This window comes from Macaca nemestrina, chromosome 20, assembly GCF_043159975.1.
Source record: "Macaca nemestrina isolate mMacNem1 chromosome 20, mMacNem.hap1, whole genome shotgun sequence".
Lineage (NCBI taxonomy): Eukaryota > Metazoa > Chordata > Mammalia > Primates > Cercopithecidae > Macaca > Macaca nemestrina.
This window is the reverse complement of record NC_092144.1, coordinates 6,200,349-6,219,794: the sequence shown is the minus strand read 5'-3', so window position 1 is coordinate 6,219,794 and position 19,446 is coordinate 6,200,349. Positions and strand designations below refer to the sequence as shown.

Below are 19,446 nucleotides of genomic sequence, written 5' to 3'. Positions count from 1 at the left end.
GGGAGAACCCACTCCTGATGTTTAACATGGGTTCTTTTCTATTTCCTCAGTGTCTCGGCTGGGTTGAAAAATAAAGGGAAAGAGCACTAGAGAGAGAAATTTAAAGCTGGGTGTCCGGGGGAGACATCACATGTCAGTAGGCTCCATGATGCTCCCCAAGCCATAAAACCAGCAAGTTTTTATTAGCGATTTTCAAAAGGGGAGGGAGTGCACGAATCGGGTATGGGTCACATAGATCACATGCTTCACAAGGTAATAAATATCACAAAGCAAATGGAGGCAGGGCGAGATCACAGGGCCACCGGATGAGGAGAAATTAAAATTGCTAATGAAGTTTTGGGCACGCATTGTCGTTGGTAACATCTTATCAGGAAACAGGATTTGAGAGCAGACAACCTGTCTGACCAAAATTTATTAGACGGGAATTTCCTCGTCCGAATAAGCCTGGGAACGCTACAGGAGACCGGGGCTTATTTCATCCCTTTGGCTTCTACCATAAAAGGCAGCACGCCTTCTAAAGTGGCCGTTTAGGCCGGGCGCGGTGGCTCAAGCCTGTAATCCCAGCACTTTGGGAGGCCGAGACGGGTGGATCACTAGGTCAGGAGATCGAGACCATCCTGGCTAACACGGTGAAACCCCGTCTCTACTAAAAAATACAAAAAACTAGCCGGGCGAGGTGGTGGGCACCTGTAGTCCCAGCTACTCAGGAGGCTGAGACAGGAGAATGGCCCGAACCCAGGAGGCGGAGCTTGCAGTGAGCTGAGATCCGGCCACTACACTCCAGCCTGGGCGACAGAGCGAGACTCCGTCTCAAAAAAAATAAATAAATAATAAAAAAAAAAATAAAGTGGCCGTTTATAGGCCTACCTTCAAGGCACATTCTCTTTCTCAGGGATGTTCCTTGCTGAGAAAAAGAATTCAGCAATATTTCTCCTATTTGCTTATGAAAGAGGAGAAATATGGCTCTGTTCTGTCCGGCTCACCGGCGGCCAATTCAAAGTTACCTCTCTTGTTCCCTGAACATTGCTGTTATCCTGTTCTTTTTTTTCTTAAGATGCCCAGATTTCATATTGTTCAAGCACACATGCTCTACAAACAATTTGTGCAGTTGATACAATCACAGGGTCCTGAGGCGACATTCATCCTCCTCAGCTTACAAAGAAGATGATGGGATTAAGAGATTAAAGTAAAGACAGGCATAGGAAAACACAAGGGTATTGATTGGGGAAGTGACAAGTGTCCATGAAATCTTCACAATTTATGTTTAGAGATTACAGTAAAGATAGGTGTAAGAAATTATAAAAGTATTAATTTGGGGAACTAATAAATGTCCATGAAATCTTCACAATTTATGTTCTTCTGCCACGGTTTCAGCCGGTCCCTCCGTTTGGGGACCCTGACTCCCTGCAACACTTGACCTCACTCTTTCCATGTCCATGTCCTTGTTTTCCTTGGCTGTGAGACTATGAACCTCGGGTGTTACTCCAGACAAGGAGGCCGTTTCAGTAGTAGCAACGATAATAATAGTTCTTACCAGTTCCTTACCATGTACTGGCTCTTTGCTAAATGGTTTTACAAATATTAATTCCTTCCAACCTCATAGCAAACCTGTGAGATACTTTCATTACTTCCAGGGAACTATGGCACAGAGAGATTAAAATATTTGCTGTAGGTCACACAGCTGGTAAGTGTTGGAGCCAGAATGCAAATTTGGGCTGCAAGACCAGAATTAGAGTGGAAGAAAATGAAGCAGATTGTAGAAGTGTAGGGTTGGATCTCATCTTTATTTAAAACATTTTTGCAATGTGTTCATCATGAATTTTTTTTTTGACCTTCACTTTTTAGATTTTTTTTAAATGTTGCCTGAGAATATCATTTATCTTGACAATGACAGTTTGAGATGCCCCCTTGAAATTTGCACCTGCGGCACAAAATTCTGTTAATGATAGTAATAGAACCCTGGATTTTCAGCTGGGTACATGGCTAATCAGAATGAAGACTACATTTCCCAGCCTCCCTTGCCTGAGTCATGTGACAAAGTCCTGGCCAATGGGTTGTGAGCGGAATTTATTAGTGCAAGCACTTCCTTGAAAAGGAAGGAGAGTTGCTTCCCTTCACTTTTTGATCTTCCTGTTTCCTGGAACTCAGCCATGGTGGTATGTCACTTTGTATTTTGCAGACAAGGGCATCACCTTTTGTGTGTCAGAGGCACTTGAGCGAAATAATTTTGGCTCCTAAAGATTTTGCAGAACAGAGATGACATGCCAGCCCAGACTTTCACATAGGTGAAAATTGTTTCCTGTTGCTTCCTTTTGCACAGAATTCTCCTAGTCCTACTGGCTCATGGGATAAAGAAAGGAACAGGAATGAGCCGGGCATGGTGGCTCACGCCTGTAATCCCAGCACTTTGGGAGGCTGAGGCGGGTGGATCATCTGAGGTCAGGAGTTCGACCTGGCCAACATGGTGAAACCCTGTCTCTACGAAAAATACAGAAATTAGCTGGTCGTGGTGGTGGGCACCTGTAATCCCAGCTACTCAGGAGGTTGAAGCAGGAGAATTGCTTGAACCTGGGAGGCAGAGGCTGCAGTGAGCCGAGATTGCATCATTGCACTCCAGCCTGGGCAACAAGAGCAAAACTCCGTCTAAAAAAAAAAAAAAGAAAAAGAAAGAAAGGAACAGGAATGGAAGAGTGAGAAGTAAGAGTGTCTTGATACCCTCCCTCCCAGCAGAAATCCCAGCAGTGGGATTCTCTCCTAAGAATACAAAAAAGTAGCTGGGCATGGTGGTGCACGCCTGTAATCCCAACTACTCGGGAGGCTGAGGCAGGAGGATTGCTTGAACCCAGGAGGCGGAAGTTGCACTGAGCTAAGATCAGACCACTGCACTCCAGCCTGAGTGACAGAGCAAGACTCCGTCTCAAAGGAAAAAGAAAAGAGAGAGAAGAGGAGCTGAGAGAGAGAGAGAGAGAGATCAGGAAAAGGGGGAGCCAGCAGACCACGCAGATTTTATAAGCAGGCTAGAGAAGGCGGTGTCTGATTTACATAGGGCTCACAGATTAGTTTGATTAGGTATGACGTCTACATAGTGTGCAGAGAAGGCTGGTTGCCCCACCCTAGTTGTGTGTATGTGTGCGCGTGTGTGTTTTGAGACTGAGTCTCCCTTTGTCACCCAGGCTGGAGTGCAATGGCGTAACCTCGGCTCACTGCAACCTCCACCTCCCTGGTTGAAGCAATTCTCCTGCCTCAGCCTCCCAAGTAGCTGGGATTACAGGCGCTCACTACCACGCCCAGCTATTATTTGTATTTTTAGCTGAGACTGGATTTCATCATTCACCAGGCTGGTCTGGAACTCCTGACCTCAGCTGATCCACCCGCCTGGGCCTCCAAAGTGCAGGGATTACAGGTGTGAGCCACAGCGCCCCGCTGCCCACAGCCTAACCTTCTTAAGCAAATAGGCTTTCTAGTTGATCGGCACCATCTTGTCTGCTCCTTTACAGTACATGTGGCTGGCAGAGAAGGGAAGATAGAGCTGCCATCATCAATATGTCTAGTCCTTAATTCCTGCCGGCCTTCATCCGGGCAAGCTCCCAGCTTGCAGGCTGCTCTTTGTTAGAAAATGATTTGGGGCTGCCTTTCATTAAAAAGAAAAACCTTAGCGACGACTGCCATGCCCTTGCTCTCTGCCTAAGTAATTCCTTCTCTCTCTCTTTTTTTTTTTTTTTTTTTGAGACGGAGTTTCACTCTTGTTGCCCAGACTGGAGTACAATAGCGCGATCTCAGTTCACCACAACCTCCGCCTCCCAGGTTCAAGCGATTCTCCTGCCTCAGCCTCTCAAATAGCTGGGATTACAGGCATGTGCCACCATGCCCGACTAATTTTGTATTTTCAGTAGAGACAGGGTTTCTCCTTGTTGGTCAGGCTGGTCTCGAACTCTAGACCTCAGATGATCCGCCCACCTCGGCCTCCCAAAGTGCTGGGATTGCAGGCGTGAGCCACTGCGCCCGGCCAGTAATTCCTTCTTAACTCCTGTATCATCACCAAAGGGGATATCCCTGTGGCAACTTGAGATCAGCCACAGCAAAGGGAAAGAGAAGGAGTGGCCAAGTTGGACAAAGAGGAAGCCTGAGTTGGCAGTTTCAAGTGGCCCATGGCTTCCAGGGTTATGGAAGAGAGGCAGAAGTTTCCAGATTTCCCTTGGGGGTAAGCAGAAGGTAGCCAAAACTCAGCCTCGTGGGCCTCGGGCTTTCCTAGGAGGAAAATGATCTTACTTCCTGTGTTCCAGCTGTCCTCTGGGTCTCTCCCATCAGCTCTTTCCCTGCACAGGGCTCATGATTCCCCTGACTTAGAGCAACAGAAAGAAAGAGAGAGAGAGAGAAAGAGAGAGAGCCAACATCAGTGGACGTCTTGTGCTGGAGCCTCAGCTCTAGAGTCTGCAGATGGGGAAACTCTGGTTTTAGAAAACCTTCTTCTCAAACGTCACCAAAAAACAATGCACACGACCGTGGCTGGACGTCGTGGCTCACGCCTATAATCCCAGAACTTTGGGAGGCCGAAGCTGGTGAATCACTTGAGGTCAGGAGTTTAAGACCAGCCGGGCCAACATGGCAAAACCCCGTCTCTACTGAAAATACGAATATTGGCCGGACGTGGTGGTGCACGCCTGTTATCCCAGCTACTTGAGGGGCTGAGGTAGGAAGAGAATCACTTAAACCCGGAAGGCAGAGGTTGCAGAGAGCTGAGATCACACCACTGCCCTCCAGCCTGAGTGACAGAGCAAGGCGTCTCAAAAAAGAAAGAAAGAAAGAAAGAAATGGTGCAAATGACCTCCAGCAGAACTGTAGACTGGAATGTGGTCGGAGGCCAGGTCAAGTCACTAAGTGACTCAGGTGGGAAGGTACAGGTTCTTCAGGTACATGATATGGATCCACATTCAAATCCAGGCACCTCCTCTCCCAAGCTCTTTGCTAGGTAGATTAAGCTGCTGCCCTTCCTCTCTGAGCCTGCTCGTAGGGAAAATGGAAATAACAGCACGATCCACTTCATAGCGTTCTTGGGAAGGTCAGAAAAGGTGAAACCTGACAAGTGCTCAGCACTGGACTAAACCCTCAATCACGCATGGGTCTTGTGGTTGGTGGTGTTCCAGTATTATTCAAACCACACCACACTGTTTGTGTGCATACATCTGTGTCTGTGATGTGTGCAGGTGTGCTTACGAAAGAAAATCCTTGAAGTAAAATTTCTGGGTTGAGGGGAAGGTGCATTTTGGTGCCTTGATAGATTTTAACAAGCTGTGTTTCCAAAAAGTTGGGTCCATTTCAGATTCTAGCCTCTAGGTTTGAGGCTCCTTCTCACCCACGCACTTGCTGAGTGGTGAATCATCCAACACTCTTATCTTTTACCAAATCACAGGTGACAAGATAAAGTGTGACTGAGTGCGGGTGGCTCACACCTGCAATCCCAGCACTTTGGGAGGCCAAGGTGGGCAGATCACGTGAGGTCAGGAGTTCAAGACCAGCCTGGCCAACATGGTGAAACCCCGTCTCTACTAAAAACACAAAAATTAGCCAGGCGTGGTGGTGGGCTCCTGTAATCCCAGCTACTCAGGAGGATGAGGCAGGAGAATTGCTTGAACCTGGGAGGCGGAGACTGCAGTGAGCAGATGGCGCCACTGCACTCCAAGCTGGGCGACAGAGGGAGACACCATCTTAAAGAAAAAAAAAAGAGAGAGAGAGAGAGAGAAAGAGAAAGAAAGAAAAATTGTTTTTCACGGAGCTTTCAATTCCCAATTTTCTTGTGGTGAATGAGATTCAGTTTCATAAGCAGTTGTACTTATTTTTGTGACTTGACAGCTCCTGTTTCGTTTTGGGATTTTTCTAAGACACTTCGGCCTCTCAACGTGCTGGGATTACGTGTATGAGCCACCACGCCCTATCTCTTTTCTCCCCATCTTTTTAGAAGGTATTACTTATTTCTTAATGATGTGAGTTCTAAACTATTTATATCTTAAACTGATAAAAAGATCAGCTAAGTAAACGTTAAATAAATTAGGGTAGGAGGTTATCTTGAAGGTGCTGTCTACCCATTTCCCCCAGACCTGGAGTCCTAGGGCTTCCGTGAAGGAAATCCCTTTAGTACTTGGGGATCCCAGGGAAGATACTCTGATTTCTGAATACCTCAAGATTCTGGACCTGTTTGACTACCCTCTTTCACCTACCCAGCAAATGCTATCGGCTCAGGCTCTGAAATCTCCCGTTTTTATCTCCTTTCAATTTTTTTGCTTTTTGTTGGTAATTTTGCTGTTTCAGACGGCCCCCAAGTAGTGCTGAAGCCCTGTCTAATGTCACCAAGAGCAAGGAGACCGTGATGAGCCTCACACAGGAAGAAATCCCTGCGTTCAAGAAGCTATGCCCAGGCATGAGTTCTAACTCTGTTGGCTGTGAGTTCGGTGTTAATGACACTGTCTGCTTGCTGATTCATAGCCAGAGGCTCTAGGGAAGCTAACTACAGAAATATACACACATAATTTTCTTTCAGTTTGAGAGCAGGTACTGTTTATTAACCGAACAGCTTAGAAAAATAATTGTGGTACACACCATAGTTCATTCTTCTAAGAAGCCTGTTGTGTTGATCTGCTCCTCCCTGTTGCCAGCGTCTCCACCTTCTACAAAATGAGTGATCTTTTTCTTCATTCCACCTTGTGGAGAAGATAATTTGAAGGGCCACAGGAAGTTATGTGCTTCTTTGAAGCGTTTTCCAACAGTATAGACCTCATGAATCACATGCTTCATGCAGATGATGCCATATTTTCCAAGAGATCACACAGTCAAAGTGTTATCTGTCAAAGCAATTCACTTCTTACTGATTTTGCCATAACCACGCTTGTAGATTAGTTTATTTACTGACTTCAGATTTGGGTACCCCATGCAACGTATGGCTCTACAGTCCTCAGCACGTTGATTGGCCTCGTTGAGCTTCACAAAGTTTCCATTGAAGATTTGACGAAGGTGAAGAAGCTGCAACACTTTTCGGACCTTTGGGCTCACACCATCGGCACCTCTGGTCCTGATGACAAACGTCAATGTGGGTTCTGCAGGTGCATAGACGTTGTCAGCTTTTCTTGACATCCTTTCCATTCGAATTTCAGTTCGGTACATCTGCCTATATTCCTTGTGATAGTGCTTCTCTTTTTCATAGATAAGCTTCCTCCTTGCCTTTCGAAGCATCTTTTGGGCAAACCTCTTTCTCAGGTGCTTGATCTTCAGCTCTGCGAAATTCCTTCGCTTGTTCTTAAGGGTTTCTGAAACAGCAGGAACTTTCTTCTTCTCTTCTACACCCTCCATAGTTCCAGCCGGAAAAAGAGGCTGGAACCTCTTTTATTTATTCATTTTTATTTTTATTTTTTTAAGACGGAGTCTCGCTCTGTCACCCAGGTTGGAGCGCAGTAGCACGATCTCAGCTCACTGCAAGCTCCGCCTCCCAGGTTCACACCATTCTCCTGCCTCAGCCTCCCGAGTAGCTGGGACTACAGGCGCCCGCTACCACGCCTGGCTAATTTTTTTGTATTTTTAGTAGTAGAGATGGGGTTTCACTGTGTTAGCTAGGATGGTCTTGATCTCCTGACCTTGTGATCTGCCCGCCTCAGCCTCCCAAAGTGCTGGGATTACAGGCATGAGCCACCGCACCCAGCCTGATCTCCAACTCTTAACCTCAAGTAATCCGCCCACCTTGGCCTCCCAAAGTGCTGGGATTACAGGTGCGAGCCACCATGCCCGGCCCCTAACTATATAATTTCCCCTAGGAGAATTGTTCGGTGTTCGTGGGCAATAACTACCTCAAATAACAGGAGTTGAGTGACACTTTTTATTGTGAAATAGTTTAAGGCTCACAAGAAGCTACAAAAATGGTCCACAGAGTCCCCACCTGCCCTTCACCCACACCCCCAATATGTAACAAAGCTTTTGAATGTCAGTGTCTACAACCAAACATTAGCCACACCCAGTTGGCAAGCTTTGGTACAACTGTAATGAGTCAGGGTCGACTCATACATTTTGTCACCATCGTACAAGGTTAGGATGGCTTTTATGCCCTAACTACACCTTTGGATTAGTTTTCTCGGGAATCTGTAACAAAGTGCCACAAACTGGATGGCTTCACACAACAGAAATGTATTGTGTCACTGTTCTGGAGGCCACAGCCTGAAATCAAGGTGTCAGTAGTGCCACATGCCCCCTAACTGGTCCAAGGGGAGACTCCATTGCCTCTTCCACTTTCTAGTGGCTAGAAACCGGAGAGATGGGAGATTTCGGAGCCTGAGCCTACATACAGCATGTGCAGGGCAGGTGAAAGGTGGAAGTCAAATAGGTCCAGAATTTTGGGACGTCCAAGAAATCAGCATATACATATGATTACATAGTACCTGGGATCTCCCAAGTAATAAAGGAATTTCCTTCACGGGAGCCCTAGGTCTCCAGGTCTGGGACAGTGGGTGGACGGCACCTCCAAGATGACCTCCTACACCAATGATTTGATATTTACCTAGCCAGCAATCTCTGATGTTTCTTTGTTTTGGTTTTGGGTTTGGCTTTGGGTTTTGTGTGGGTTTTTGAGATGAAGTCTCACTCTGTCGCCCAGGCTGGAGTGCAGTGGTGTGATCTCAGCTCACTGCAACCTCCGCCTCCTAGGTTCAAGTGATTCTCCTGCCTCAGCCTCCTGAGTAGCTGGGATTACAGTCGTGCACCACCACACCCAGCAAATTTTTGTATTTTTAATAGAGACAGGGGTTCACGATGTTGGCCAGGCTGGTCTCAATCTCCCGATCTCAGCTCACTGCAGACTGTGCCTCCCAGGTTCAAGTGATTCTCTGCCTCAACCTCCCGAGTAGCTGGGATTACAGGCACGCACCACTACACCCCGCTAATTTTTCTATTTTTATTTATTTATTTATTTATTTATTTATTTTATTTTTTTTATTTTTTTTGAGACGGAGTCTGGCTCTGTCGCCCAGGCTGGAGTGCAGTGGCGCCATCTCAGCTCACTGCAAGCTCCACCTCCCTGGTTCACGCCATTTTCCTGCCTCAGCCTCCCGAGTGGCTGGGACTACAAGCACCCACCACCACGCCCGGCTAATTTTTTGTATTTCTAGTAGAGACGGGGTTTCACCCTGTTAGCCAGGCTGGTCTCAAACTCCTGACATCAAGTGATCTGCCCGCCTCAGCCTCCCAAAGTGCTGGGATTACAGGCATGAGCCACCGCGCCGGGCCACTCCTTGGTGTTTCTTGACTTTCATCTGCCTTGCTCAGTTTCTGTTTCTGTTTTCACACGGCCTCCTTCTCTATGTGTCTCTTTTCTCTCCACCTGAGGGCCCTCTCTAATCCAGTATGACCTCATTTAATCCTAATTACATCTGCAAAAAACCCCTAATTTCTAAATGAGGTCATATTCTGCAGTTCCAGGTGGCCATGAATTCTGGGAGGATGCTGTTAACCCACTACAGCCATCAAGAACAGAGGCAGGGGCCTGGGTGCGGTGGGCAGGCCTACGCAAGAGGATCGCTTGAGCCCAGGAGTTTGAGACCAGCCTGGTAACATAGTAACACCCCATCCTCTACAAAAAAAAAAAAAAAAAAAAATTTAATTAGCCAGGCATGATAGCGTGTGCCTGTAGACCCAACTATGCAAAAGACTGAGATGGGAGGGTCACTGAAGCCCCGGAGTTTGAGGCTGCTGTGAACTGTGTGGCGCCACTGCACTCCAGCCTGGGCAACAGAGCAACACTCTGTCTCTAAAAATATTCATTTAGTCTGGGCAGGGTGGCTCACGTCTGTAATCCCGGCACTTTGGGAGGCCGAGGCCGGCGGATCACGAGGTCAGGAGATCGAGACCATCCTGGCTAACATGGTGAAACCCCATCTCTACTAAAAATACAAAAAAATTAGCCAGGCTTGGTGGCAGGCACTTGTAGTCCCAGCTATTCAAGAGGCTGAGGCAGGAGAATGGCGTGAACCCAGGAGGCGGAGCTTGCAGTGAGCCAAGATCACACCACTGCACTCCAGCCTGGGCAACAGAGCCAGACTCTGTCTCAAAAACATAAAAATAAAAAAATAAAAATATTAGTTTAACTTTAAACAAAAAAGCAGGAGGTTTCCAAGAATGTGGGAGATAACTGACCGGGAGCGGTGGCTCACGCCTTTAATCCCAGCACTTTGAGAGGCCAAGGCGGACGGATCACCGGAGGTCAAGAGTTCAAGACCAGCCTGGCCAACACGGTGAAACCCCATCTCTACTAAAAATACAAAAAATTAGCCAGGCATGATGGCGCGCGCCTGTTAATCCCAGCTACTCGCGAGGCTCAAACAGGAGAATCGCTTGAACCCAGGAGACCGAGGTTGCAGTGAGATGAGATGGCGCCACTGCACTCCAGCCTGGGCGACAGAGGGAGACCTCCGTCTCAAAAAAAAAAAAAAAAAATGCAGGAGATGGGTACACGAATATTTGAGGAGCACCCCCAATTCTTGGATGCCTGCTGTACCCCCAGTGCACAGAACACAGTCTAGTCCCTAACAAATGTGCAGTGGAAGTTTGTTGAATAAATGAATGGGCCCCGGAAGAATGAGGTGGAGAGGGAAATAGGAAGATCGGGCAGGGAGGGGTTGGGGACAGGCAACTCAGTGGCTTACCCGAGGCCACTGCCTGGCCCATCCGGCAACCACCTCCACCCACTGTGCGAGCTGCAGACTGGTAGCAGTTGGAGGGAATTTCCCCTCGCCAATCGCTCTAGTCCCTCCCCTCGACCGGCCGGACATCCCCAGAGAGGGGCAGGCTGGTCCCCTGACAAGTTGAGGCAAGTAGACGCCCAGGAGCCCCGGGAGGGGGCTGCAGTTGCCTTCCTTCCTTTCCCCGCAGCGCTCTGCGCCCCCCTCGCCCCACCTGCGCTAGCGGAGGTGATCGCCGCGGCGATGCCGGAGGAGGGTTCCGGCTGCGCGGTGCGGCGCAGGCCCTATGCGTGCGTCCTGCGGGCTGCTGTGGTTCCATTGGTCGCGGGCTTGGCGATCTGCCTCGTGGTCTGCATCCAGCGCCTCTCACGGGCTCAGCAGCAGCTGCCGCTCGAGTCACTTGGGGTGAGTTGAGATAGAAAGTTGGGAAGAAAACATCCGAACTTATTCCGGCAGAGAATACGGAGAGGGGCGGAGGGACCGTGCACCAGGGCGGAGACTGAGAAGCGCGGGACAGAAAAGACAAAATCAGAATGAGATGGGTACAAAGAGGCCAGGGAGGAAGATCGGGTAGGGCAGAAACAGACACCAGAACAGGGAGGCGAGGCGGGGACCAGGCTGCGCGGTGTAGGGGCTCCGAGAGAGTCACCCTGCCAGGAGGTACAGGGAGATCCCAGGACGGGAAAGGTAGGCGCACATGGAAATGGAAGATGACTCGGCTCTGGTGTTCCCCGGCAGGCTGACTCAGAGGCTGCTGGGGGCTTCACAAGGCTGGGCGTGGGGGCTCCCTGGAGCCTCCTAGGACGGGATGACCCCAGCCACTCGCTCCGGGTGGGGGAGGGGTCCCCTTGGGGACCGCGCCGGGCACCTTTGCAGCGGAGAGAGTCCGCTGCGCGCGGTGCACTCGCGCCCAGTGACATACAGGAAAACGATTCGGGAAACTAAGAAGTTCTTTTGAAGGTCTCGACTTTACGCTCCCCGCTGGTTCAGACCTGCTTCCTCTTTAAGAAGTCTTAAGAGTAAATAAAATAAAATGAAGTCACCCGTGCGCGCCGTGGGATGAGAGTTGGAAAGGAGGATGGCCAGAGAAAAGAGAGCTCCTGGCACGGGGGACACATAGAACCTCTCTGCTTACGTCCGTGCCCTGTTTTCTGGTCTTTTCTTCCAGTGGGACATAGCTGAGCTGCAGCTGAACCATACAGGTAACACGGGGGACGTGGAGGGACGGGGACAAGAGACACAGAGAGAGAAGGAAGGAGAGACAGAAAGACAAGTGGGGAGAGACAGAGAGAAAGAGACACAGAGAGAGACGGAGGGAGAGAGAGAGGGAGAGATAGGGAGGGAAACAGAGAAGGGAGACAGAGAGAAGAGAGACGGAGAGGGAGGGAGAGGCCAAGAGAAAGGGAGTGAGAGACAGCGAGAAACAATGACAGAGAGAGAGACAGAGGGGACAGACAGAGACAGAAGAAGGCAGGGAAAGAAAGGGAGAAAGAAACCGGGAGAGACACAGGAAGAGAGAGCAAGGGAGAAAGACAGAAAGAGAGAGAGGGAGAGAGAGGAAAAAAAAAAGATAGAGGAGAGAGAGGGAGGGAGAGACAGAGAGGAACAGTGAATGAAAACCGGAGAGGCGGCCGGGTGTAATCCCAGCACTTTGGGAGGCTGAGGGCGGTGGATCACTTGAGCCCAGGAGTTTGAGATCAGCCTGGCCAACATGGTGAAACATTGTCTCCACTAAAAATACAAAAATTAGCTGGGCGTGGTAGCAGGTGCCTGTGATCCCAGCTACTCGGGAGGCTGAGGCAGCAGAATTGCTTGAACCTGGGAGGCCGAGGTTGCAGTGAGCCGAGATTATGCCACTGCGCTCCAGCCTAGTTGACAGAAGGAGATTCCGTCAAATAAATAAGTAAACAAATAAATAAATGAAAGGAAAGAGAAAGAAAAGAAAGAAAGAGAAAGAAAGAGGGAGGGAGGGAAGAGACAGAGAGAGAAAGAAAGGAAGAAAGAGAAAGATGAAAGAAAGAGGGAGGGAGGGAAGAGACAGAGAGAGAGAAAGAAAGGAAGAAAAAGATGAAAGAAAAAGCGAAGAAAGAAAGAAAGAAAGAAAAAGAAAGAAGAGAGAAAAGAGGCGAATGGCAGAGAGAGAGAGGAAGAGACAGAGAGGGGGAAGAAGAGAAAGAGGGTGAGGGAGAAAGATCATGCCCAAGAGAAAGAGGAAAAGGGAGAGAATGAGAGAGAGAGAGAGAGAGAGAGAGAGAGAGGGTAGGTGTGTGTTTCTGGGCATCCACTACCTTTCTCTCTCTTTCGCTCTCAGTCCTTCACATTCGATCTCTTCCCTTAGAAGAATCAAAGGGATTTTGTTAGTAATCAAAAATGCTCACAGGAATGGCTACCCTTCCTCCATTCATGCCACAAGCACTAATTATACATCTGCGGTGGGCAGGCCTTGTTCCGGTGCCGTGCACAAAACAGACAGAAATCCCTGCCTGGTGAGCTTCCCTTCTACCATTACTCCTACTGAGGAGGAGATGACAAAAGATAAAAATGAACATGTGAAAAACAGAGCAATGCCACAAAGAGTAAAACAGGCCAAGAGCAGGTTTGAGAGAAAAATCAGGCAAGGATGTGTGGGTGGGGAATCCCGGCATGCCTGGGTTGGGGTTCTCATTTAAAGTGGAGTCGCGGCGCTGGGGGGCAGGGGGTCTCTGAGTGGGTGGCATTGGCAAGAAGCCTTAAGGGAGATGAAATGAAGCATTCTGCTTTAGGTGAGAGTATCTGTCTCCTCCCAACCTCTCTCGAACACTTCTTCCTCTTCTGTTTTTCCACGGCTCATCCCCAGAGACTAACATCACTACAGGCTTGTTCCTTCCATTTTGTAATGGAAAGGACCTTTGTTTCTCTCTCTTCTCCTTGGGTCTCTGACCCCTGATCTCTCTCTCTCTCTCTCTCTCTCTCTCCCCCCTATATTTTTCCTGTAATTTGGTCTTGAGGCCCCTTTCTGGAGAGTGACTGTAAACTCTAGCCCCGCATCGACGGGGCACCGGGCGTGGTGACCATGGTTGTTGATAGCGTCTTTCACATGCCAGTTCTTTCTTCTGGTGGATGATGTCATGCCTAAGTGTCTGACAGGGGACCAGGTGTCACTCTTACAGGAAATTTGCAAAGCCTGGTAAACAATACAGGAAATTTGCAAAGCCTGGTAAACAACCTTGTGGCTCCTGTTTGACCTGTGTTCCGTTCCTTCCTCACAAGACAGCCAGTGTCCAGGAGAGCCTCGAGTAAGAAGGAGAGTGAGGCTCAGGTGTGTCAGTCAGATAAGACACGGAGACAGGAGACGCTGCGAGAAACACATGAAATGCGGCCGAGCACCGTGGCTCACGGCTGTGATCCCAGCGCTTTGGGAGGCTGACGCGGGAGGATCGCTTGAGCCCAGGAGTTCAAGACCAGCTTGCAAAACATAGCAAGACCACCATCTCTAGAACAAAATTTTGAAAATCAGCTGGTCATGGTGACGCACGCCACTTCCCAGTGACTCAGGAGGCTGAGGTGGGAGATAGCTTGAGCCCCAGAGGCTGAGGCCGCAGTGAGCTATGATTGCACCACTGCACTCCAGCCTGGGTGACAGGGTCAGACACCATCTCTCAAGAAAATAAAGATCCTAGAGAGAAGAGGGCCAATGAGAAGGTGTCGGAGCTCTCTGAGACATACACACGCTCAACCAGCGGGTAGAGAGCAAGGAAAAGAAAGGGACCTGGGAGCCAAAGCTTTTATTGAGGTTCAGGGTGTTACCCAAGCAGGCTTCCCTTCGGGAATTCTCTCGAGCTGTTTCTCGTGCGCTCTCTCGCACGTCCTCTCTCTCGCTCTCTCGCGGCTCTCTCGCGTCGGCTCTCTCGCGTCCTCTCGTGCGCACGCTCCCTCTCACACTCTCACACTCTCTCTCGCTCACTCTCTCGTGCACTCTCTCTCAAGCTCTGTAGCTCTCGTCCTCTCTCACACACACACTCTCTTGCGCTCTCTCTCATGCTCTCTCGTGCTCTCTTACTCTCTCCTGCTCTCTCATTCTCTCTCTCGCTGTCTCATGCATTCTCTCCCTCTATATCTCTCCCTCCCCATCCGTCTCTACCCTTGTCTGTTTCGGTTTTTTTTTTCTCTCTCTCTCTACCCCTCTCCCCTTACTCCTCTCTCCTTCTCTTTAGATCTCTTACATTCTACCCCCCTCCTTTTTTTTTTTTTTTTTTGAGACAGGGTTTCTGTCACCCATACTGGAGTGCAGTGGTGTGATCATAGCTCACTGCAGTCTCATCCTCCCAGGTTCAAGCGATCCTCCAGCCTCAGCCTCCCAAGAGTAGCCAGGACCAGAGGCGTACACCACCACACTTGGCTAACTTTTTATTGTTTGTAGAGGTGGGATCTCGCCATGTTGTCCAGGCTGGTCTTGAACTCCTGACCTCAGGTGATCCACCCGCCTTGGCCTCCTAAACTGCTGGGATTTCAGGCATGAGCCACCATGTCCAACCTATCCCTTGATCTCTAACTCTCAATCTCTATATCTGACTTTCTCTATGACCTCCTGTGCCTCAGTTTCCCTAAAACTTCATCCTCTCATCCCTCTAACCCTGTGCCCCAGGACCTCAGCAGGACCCCAGGCTATACTGGCAGGGGGGCCCAGCACTGGGCCGCTCCTTCCTGCGTGGACCAGAGCTGGACAAGGGGCAGCTACGTATCCGTCGTGACGGCATCTACATGGTCCACATCCAGGTGACACTGGCCATCTGCTCCTCCACGTCGACCTCCAGACACCACCACCCCACCACCCTGGCCGTGGGAATCTGCTCTCCCGCCTCCCGTAGCATCAGCCTGCTACGTCTCAGCTTCCACCAAGGTTGTACCATTGCCTCCCAGCGCCTGACGCCTCTGGCCCGAGGGGACACACTCTGCACCAACCTTACTGGGACACTTTTGCCTTCCAGAAACACTGATGAGACCTTCTTTGGAGTGCAGTGGGTGCGCCCCTGACCACTGCTTCTGATGAGGGTTTTTTAAATTTTATTTTATTTTATTTAAGTTTGAGAGAAAATGTTTACACACAGGGGCCACCTGAGGTGGGAGTCGGGGTGGGGTGGCGGGTAGGACAAGGGAGGGTATTGAGTTTTTTCTGTCTTTTCATTTTCCTATTAAAAAATGCAAAAATCAGCCAGGCATGGTGGCATGTATCTGTAATCCCAGCTACTCGGCTGACTGAGGCAGGAGAATCGCTTGAACCCTGGAGGTAGAGGTTGCAGTGAGCCAAGATTGTGCCACTGCACTCCAGCCTGGGCGACAGAGCAAGACTCTGTCTCAGAAAAAAAAAAAATGTTCTTGGTTAGGGATGTTTGAAGAATAGAGGAAGCAGTCTGGGCACCGTGGCTCACACCTGTAATCCCAGCACTTTGGGAGGCCGAGGAAGGCAGATCGTTTGAGCCTAGGGATTCAAGACCAGCCTGGGCAACATAGTGAGACAACTATCCCTACAAAAAAATATAAAAATTAACCAGATGTAGTGGTATGCTAGTCCAAGCTACTCGGGAGGCTGAAATGGGAGGTTGGGTAGAGCCCAGGAGGTCAAAGGCTACAGTGAGCCGTGACCATGCCACTGCACTCCAGCCTGAGCAAAAGAGTAAGATTCCCTGTCAAAAAAAAAAAAAAAAAAGTTCTGTTTTCTCCTTGGTGCCTCTATTTGACGAGAGGAAACACAGAGATCACTTTGGGTGGCTGTCCCTCAAAGCAGACAGTGCAAAACACCTAACAAGTTGGGAGGCCAAGGTGGGTGGATCACTTGAGATCAGGAGTTCCAGACCAGCCTGGCCAACATGGTAAAACTCCATCTCTACTAAAAATACAAAAATTAGCCATGCATGGTTGAGGGCGCTTGTAATCCCAGCTACTCAGGAGGCTGAGGCAGGAGAATCACTTGAACGCGGGAGGCGGAGGTTGCAGTGAGCCGAGATCGCGCCATTGCACTCCAGCCTGGTGATAGGTGTAGCAAACCACCATGGCACACGTTTACCTATGTAACGGAACTACACATCCTGCACATGTACCCCAGAACTTTAATAATAATAATAAAAGATCACTTGAGGTCAAGGAGTTCAAGACCAGCCTGGCCAACCTGGCGAAACCTCACCTCTACTGAAAATATAGGGTCTTGCTCTGTCACCCAGGCTACAGTGTGGTGGCATGATCGTGTCTCACTGCAGCCTCAAACTCCTGGGCTCAAGTGATCCTCCCACCTCAGCCTCCCAAATAGCTAGGACCGCCAACACAGGCCACCACACCCGGCTTTTTTTTTTTTTTTTTTTTTTTTGAGATGAGGTCTCATTACATTGCCCCAGTTGCTCTCAAACTTCAGTCTCCCGAAATGCCCATCTTCCTACCTCAGCCTTCCCGAGTGCTGGGATTACAGGCATGAGCCACTGCACTGGACCTCGAATACATTTTGGAACCCAGAATTGTCCAGTATTTAAAGATGGTGTACAGGATTAGACCATCTTTTTTTTATTATTTTATTTTGAGATGGAGTCTCGCTCTGTTGTCCAGGCTGGAGTGCAGTGGTGCAATCTCATCTCACTGCAACCTCCACCCACCCAGGTTCAAGTGATTCTTCTGCCTCAGCCTCTCAAGTCTGGGACTACAGCAATCTGCCACCACGCCTGGCTAATTTTTCTGTTATTATTAGAGACAGGGTTTCATCATGTTGGCCAGGATGGTCTCGATCTCTTGACCTCGTGATCCACCCGCCTCGGCCTCCCAAAGTGCTGGGATTACAGGCGTGAACTACTGCGCCCGGTGTTTATACCGTCTTTTATGCATCACCTTAGCAAGGTTGGGGCAGCATTTTGTAATCAAACACCATACCTATTTTTTTTTTTTTTTTTTTTTACAATGAGAAGTGTTAACATTCACACTAAGTGGGATACAAATCAAGACTACAGGCCAGGCGCGGTGGCTCATGCCTGTAGTCCCAGCACTTTGGGAGGCCGAGGTGGGCGGATCACCTGAGGTCAGGAGTTCGAGACCAGCCTGGTCAACATGGGAAAACTCCGTCTCTACTAAAAATACAAAACTTAGCCGGACATGGTGGCCGGCACCTGTAACCCCAGCTCCTCGGGAGGCTGAGGCAGGAGGATCACTTAAACCCAGGAGGTGGAGGTTGCAGTGAGCCAAGATCGTGCCATTGCACTCCAGCCCGGGTGACTAGAGCGAAACTCCATCTCAAAAAAAAAAAAAAAAATCAAGACTACAATTACCAGCCTGGCTAATATGGTGAAACCTCATCTCTACTAAACATATAAAAATTAGCTGGGTGTGGTGATGGGCACCTGTAATCCCTGCTACTAGGGAGGCTGAGACAGGAGAATCTCTGGAACCCAGGAGGTGGAGGTTGCAGTGAGCTGAGATAGTGCCACTGCACTCCAGCCTGGGTAACAGAGTAAGACTCTGTCTTAAAAAAAAAAAGAAAAGAAAAGAAAGACTACAATTAACAAAAAGTTAGTTCAGGTCAGAAATTGCCGCCAAACAATTTACCAAAACGACTTGATTTCCAGGGGTTTTTGGATTTTGGAATTGGGGACTCAAAGTAAAGTCAAATGCTCCTTACGGCATTTAATATGGACTGCACACCGTTTTAACACATTAACTCAGCTCGTGTTTATGCAAGACCTACAAAGCTGGAGGAATCGTCATCATCCCATTTCACAGATGAGAAAAACAGAGGCGCAAAACTTTAAGTCATCTGCCCAAAGTTACTGGTTTTGTAACTGCTGGGGCCTTTGTATTTAACAGTTAAGGAAAATAGTGGCATAAAACCTGAGTCACAAGCCCAGGGCAGTTCGTCTACATAGTAGTGGACTCAGGATTCCAACCCAGGTAATCCCGCATCTTGCATCCTTGCTCTCACCTCTAGAGGGTGAAGTGAGAGGAGAGGTGTGGGGTGTCCCCAGCTGAGGGAGGGGAAGTGAGACCCACACACCACCCTCCCCCACAAATCTAGCCCTGCAGCCCCTCTCCAACCTTACTTGGACTCAGGACCATGCATCTGGAAAAGCCACAGACACTCGACGCCAGCTTGTGAAAGTAACCGGGAGGGAGGCTGTACCCTGCAAAGCCACAGGGAAGGGGCCGCCCAAGACCATGAGAACCCACCACTTACATCAGCATGACCTGGATGTGAGACACAGAGTCAAAGGAGATTATCTGGCAGCTTTAAGATTTGACTGCCTGACTATTCACAATAGCAAAGACTTGGAACCAACTCAAATGTCCATCGATGACAGACTAGATTAAGAAAATGTGGTACATATACACCATGGAATACTATGCAGCCATAAAAAAGGTGAGTTCATGTCCTTTGTCGGGACATGGATGAAGCTGGAAACCATCATTCTGAGCAAACTATCTCAAGGACAGAAAACCTAACACTCACAGGTGAGAATTGAACAATGAGAATACTTGGACATAGGGTGGGGAACATCACACACCAGGGCCTGTTGTGGAGTGTGGAGTGGGGGGAGGGGGGAGGGATAGCATCAGGAGAAACACCTAATGTAAATGATGAGTTAATGGGTGCGGTAAAACAACACAGCACATGTATACATATGTAACAAACCTGCACGTTGTGCACATGTACCCTAGAACTTACAGTATAATTTTTTGTTGTTGTTGTTTTGTTTTGTTTTTTGAGACGGAGTCTCGCTCTGTC

At 49.0% G+C, this 19,446-nt stretch overlaps 1 protein-coding gene and 1 pseudogene across 1 annotated transcript; one reads left to right on the top strand and one right to left on the bottom strand.

Moving 5' to 3' along the window:
* Window positions 1-4,906: 4,906 nt before the first annotated feature.
* On the bottom strand, window positions 4,907-10,438 carry LOC139360191 (putative uncharacterized protein encoded by LINC00269; annotated as a pseudogene).
* A 53-nt stretch (window positions 10,439-10,491) lies between these two features.
* LOC105484627 (CD70 molecule) lies at window positions 10,492-15,892 on the top strand. The gene is made up of 3 exons (XM_011746444.3): window positions 10,492-11,117; window positions 11,881-11,914; window positions 15,337-15,892. The coding sequence occupies exons 1-3, from the start codon at window positions 10,590-10,592 to the stop codon at window positions 15,723-15,725; spliced, it is 951 nt and encodes a 316-aa protein (XP_011744746.3). The 5' UTR covers window positions 10,492-10,589; the 3' UTR covers window positions 15,726-15,892.
* The last annotated feature ends 3,554 nt before the right edge of the window (window positions 15,893-19,446 follow it).

What these genes read in the sequence shown, in the direction of transcription:
- LOC105484627 (XM_011746444.3), top strand. Translation starts at nt 10,590, where the DNA reads ATGAATGGGCCCCGGAAGAATGAGGTGGAGAGGGAAATAGGAAGATCG. An exon ending in TGCCGCTCGAGTCACTTGGG is followed by an intron (nt 11,118 to 11,880) that starts GTGAGTTGAGAT and finishes CTTTTCTTCCAG; the next exon opens with TGGGACATAGCTGAGCTGCA. An exon ending in GCTGCAGCTGAACCATACAG is followed by an intron (nt 11,915 to 15,336) that starts GTAACACGGGGG and finishes CCTGTGCCCCAG; the next exon opens with GACCTCAGCAGGACCCCAGG.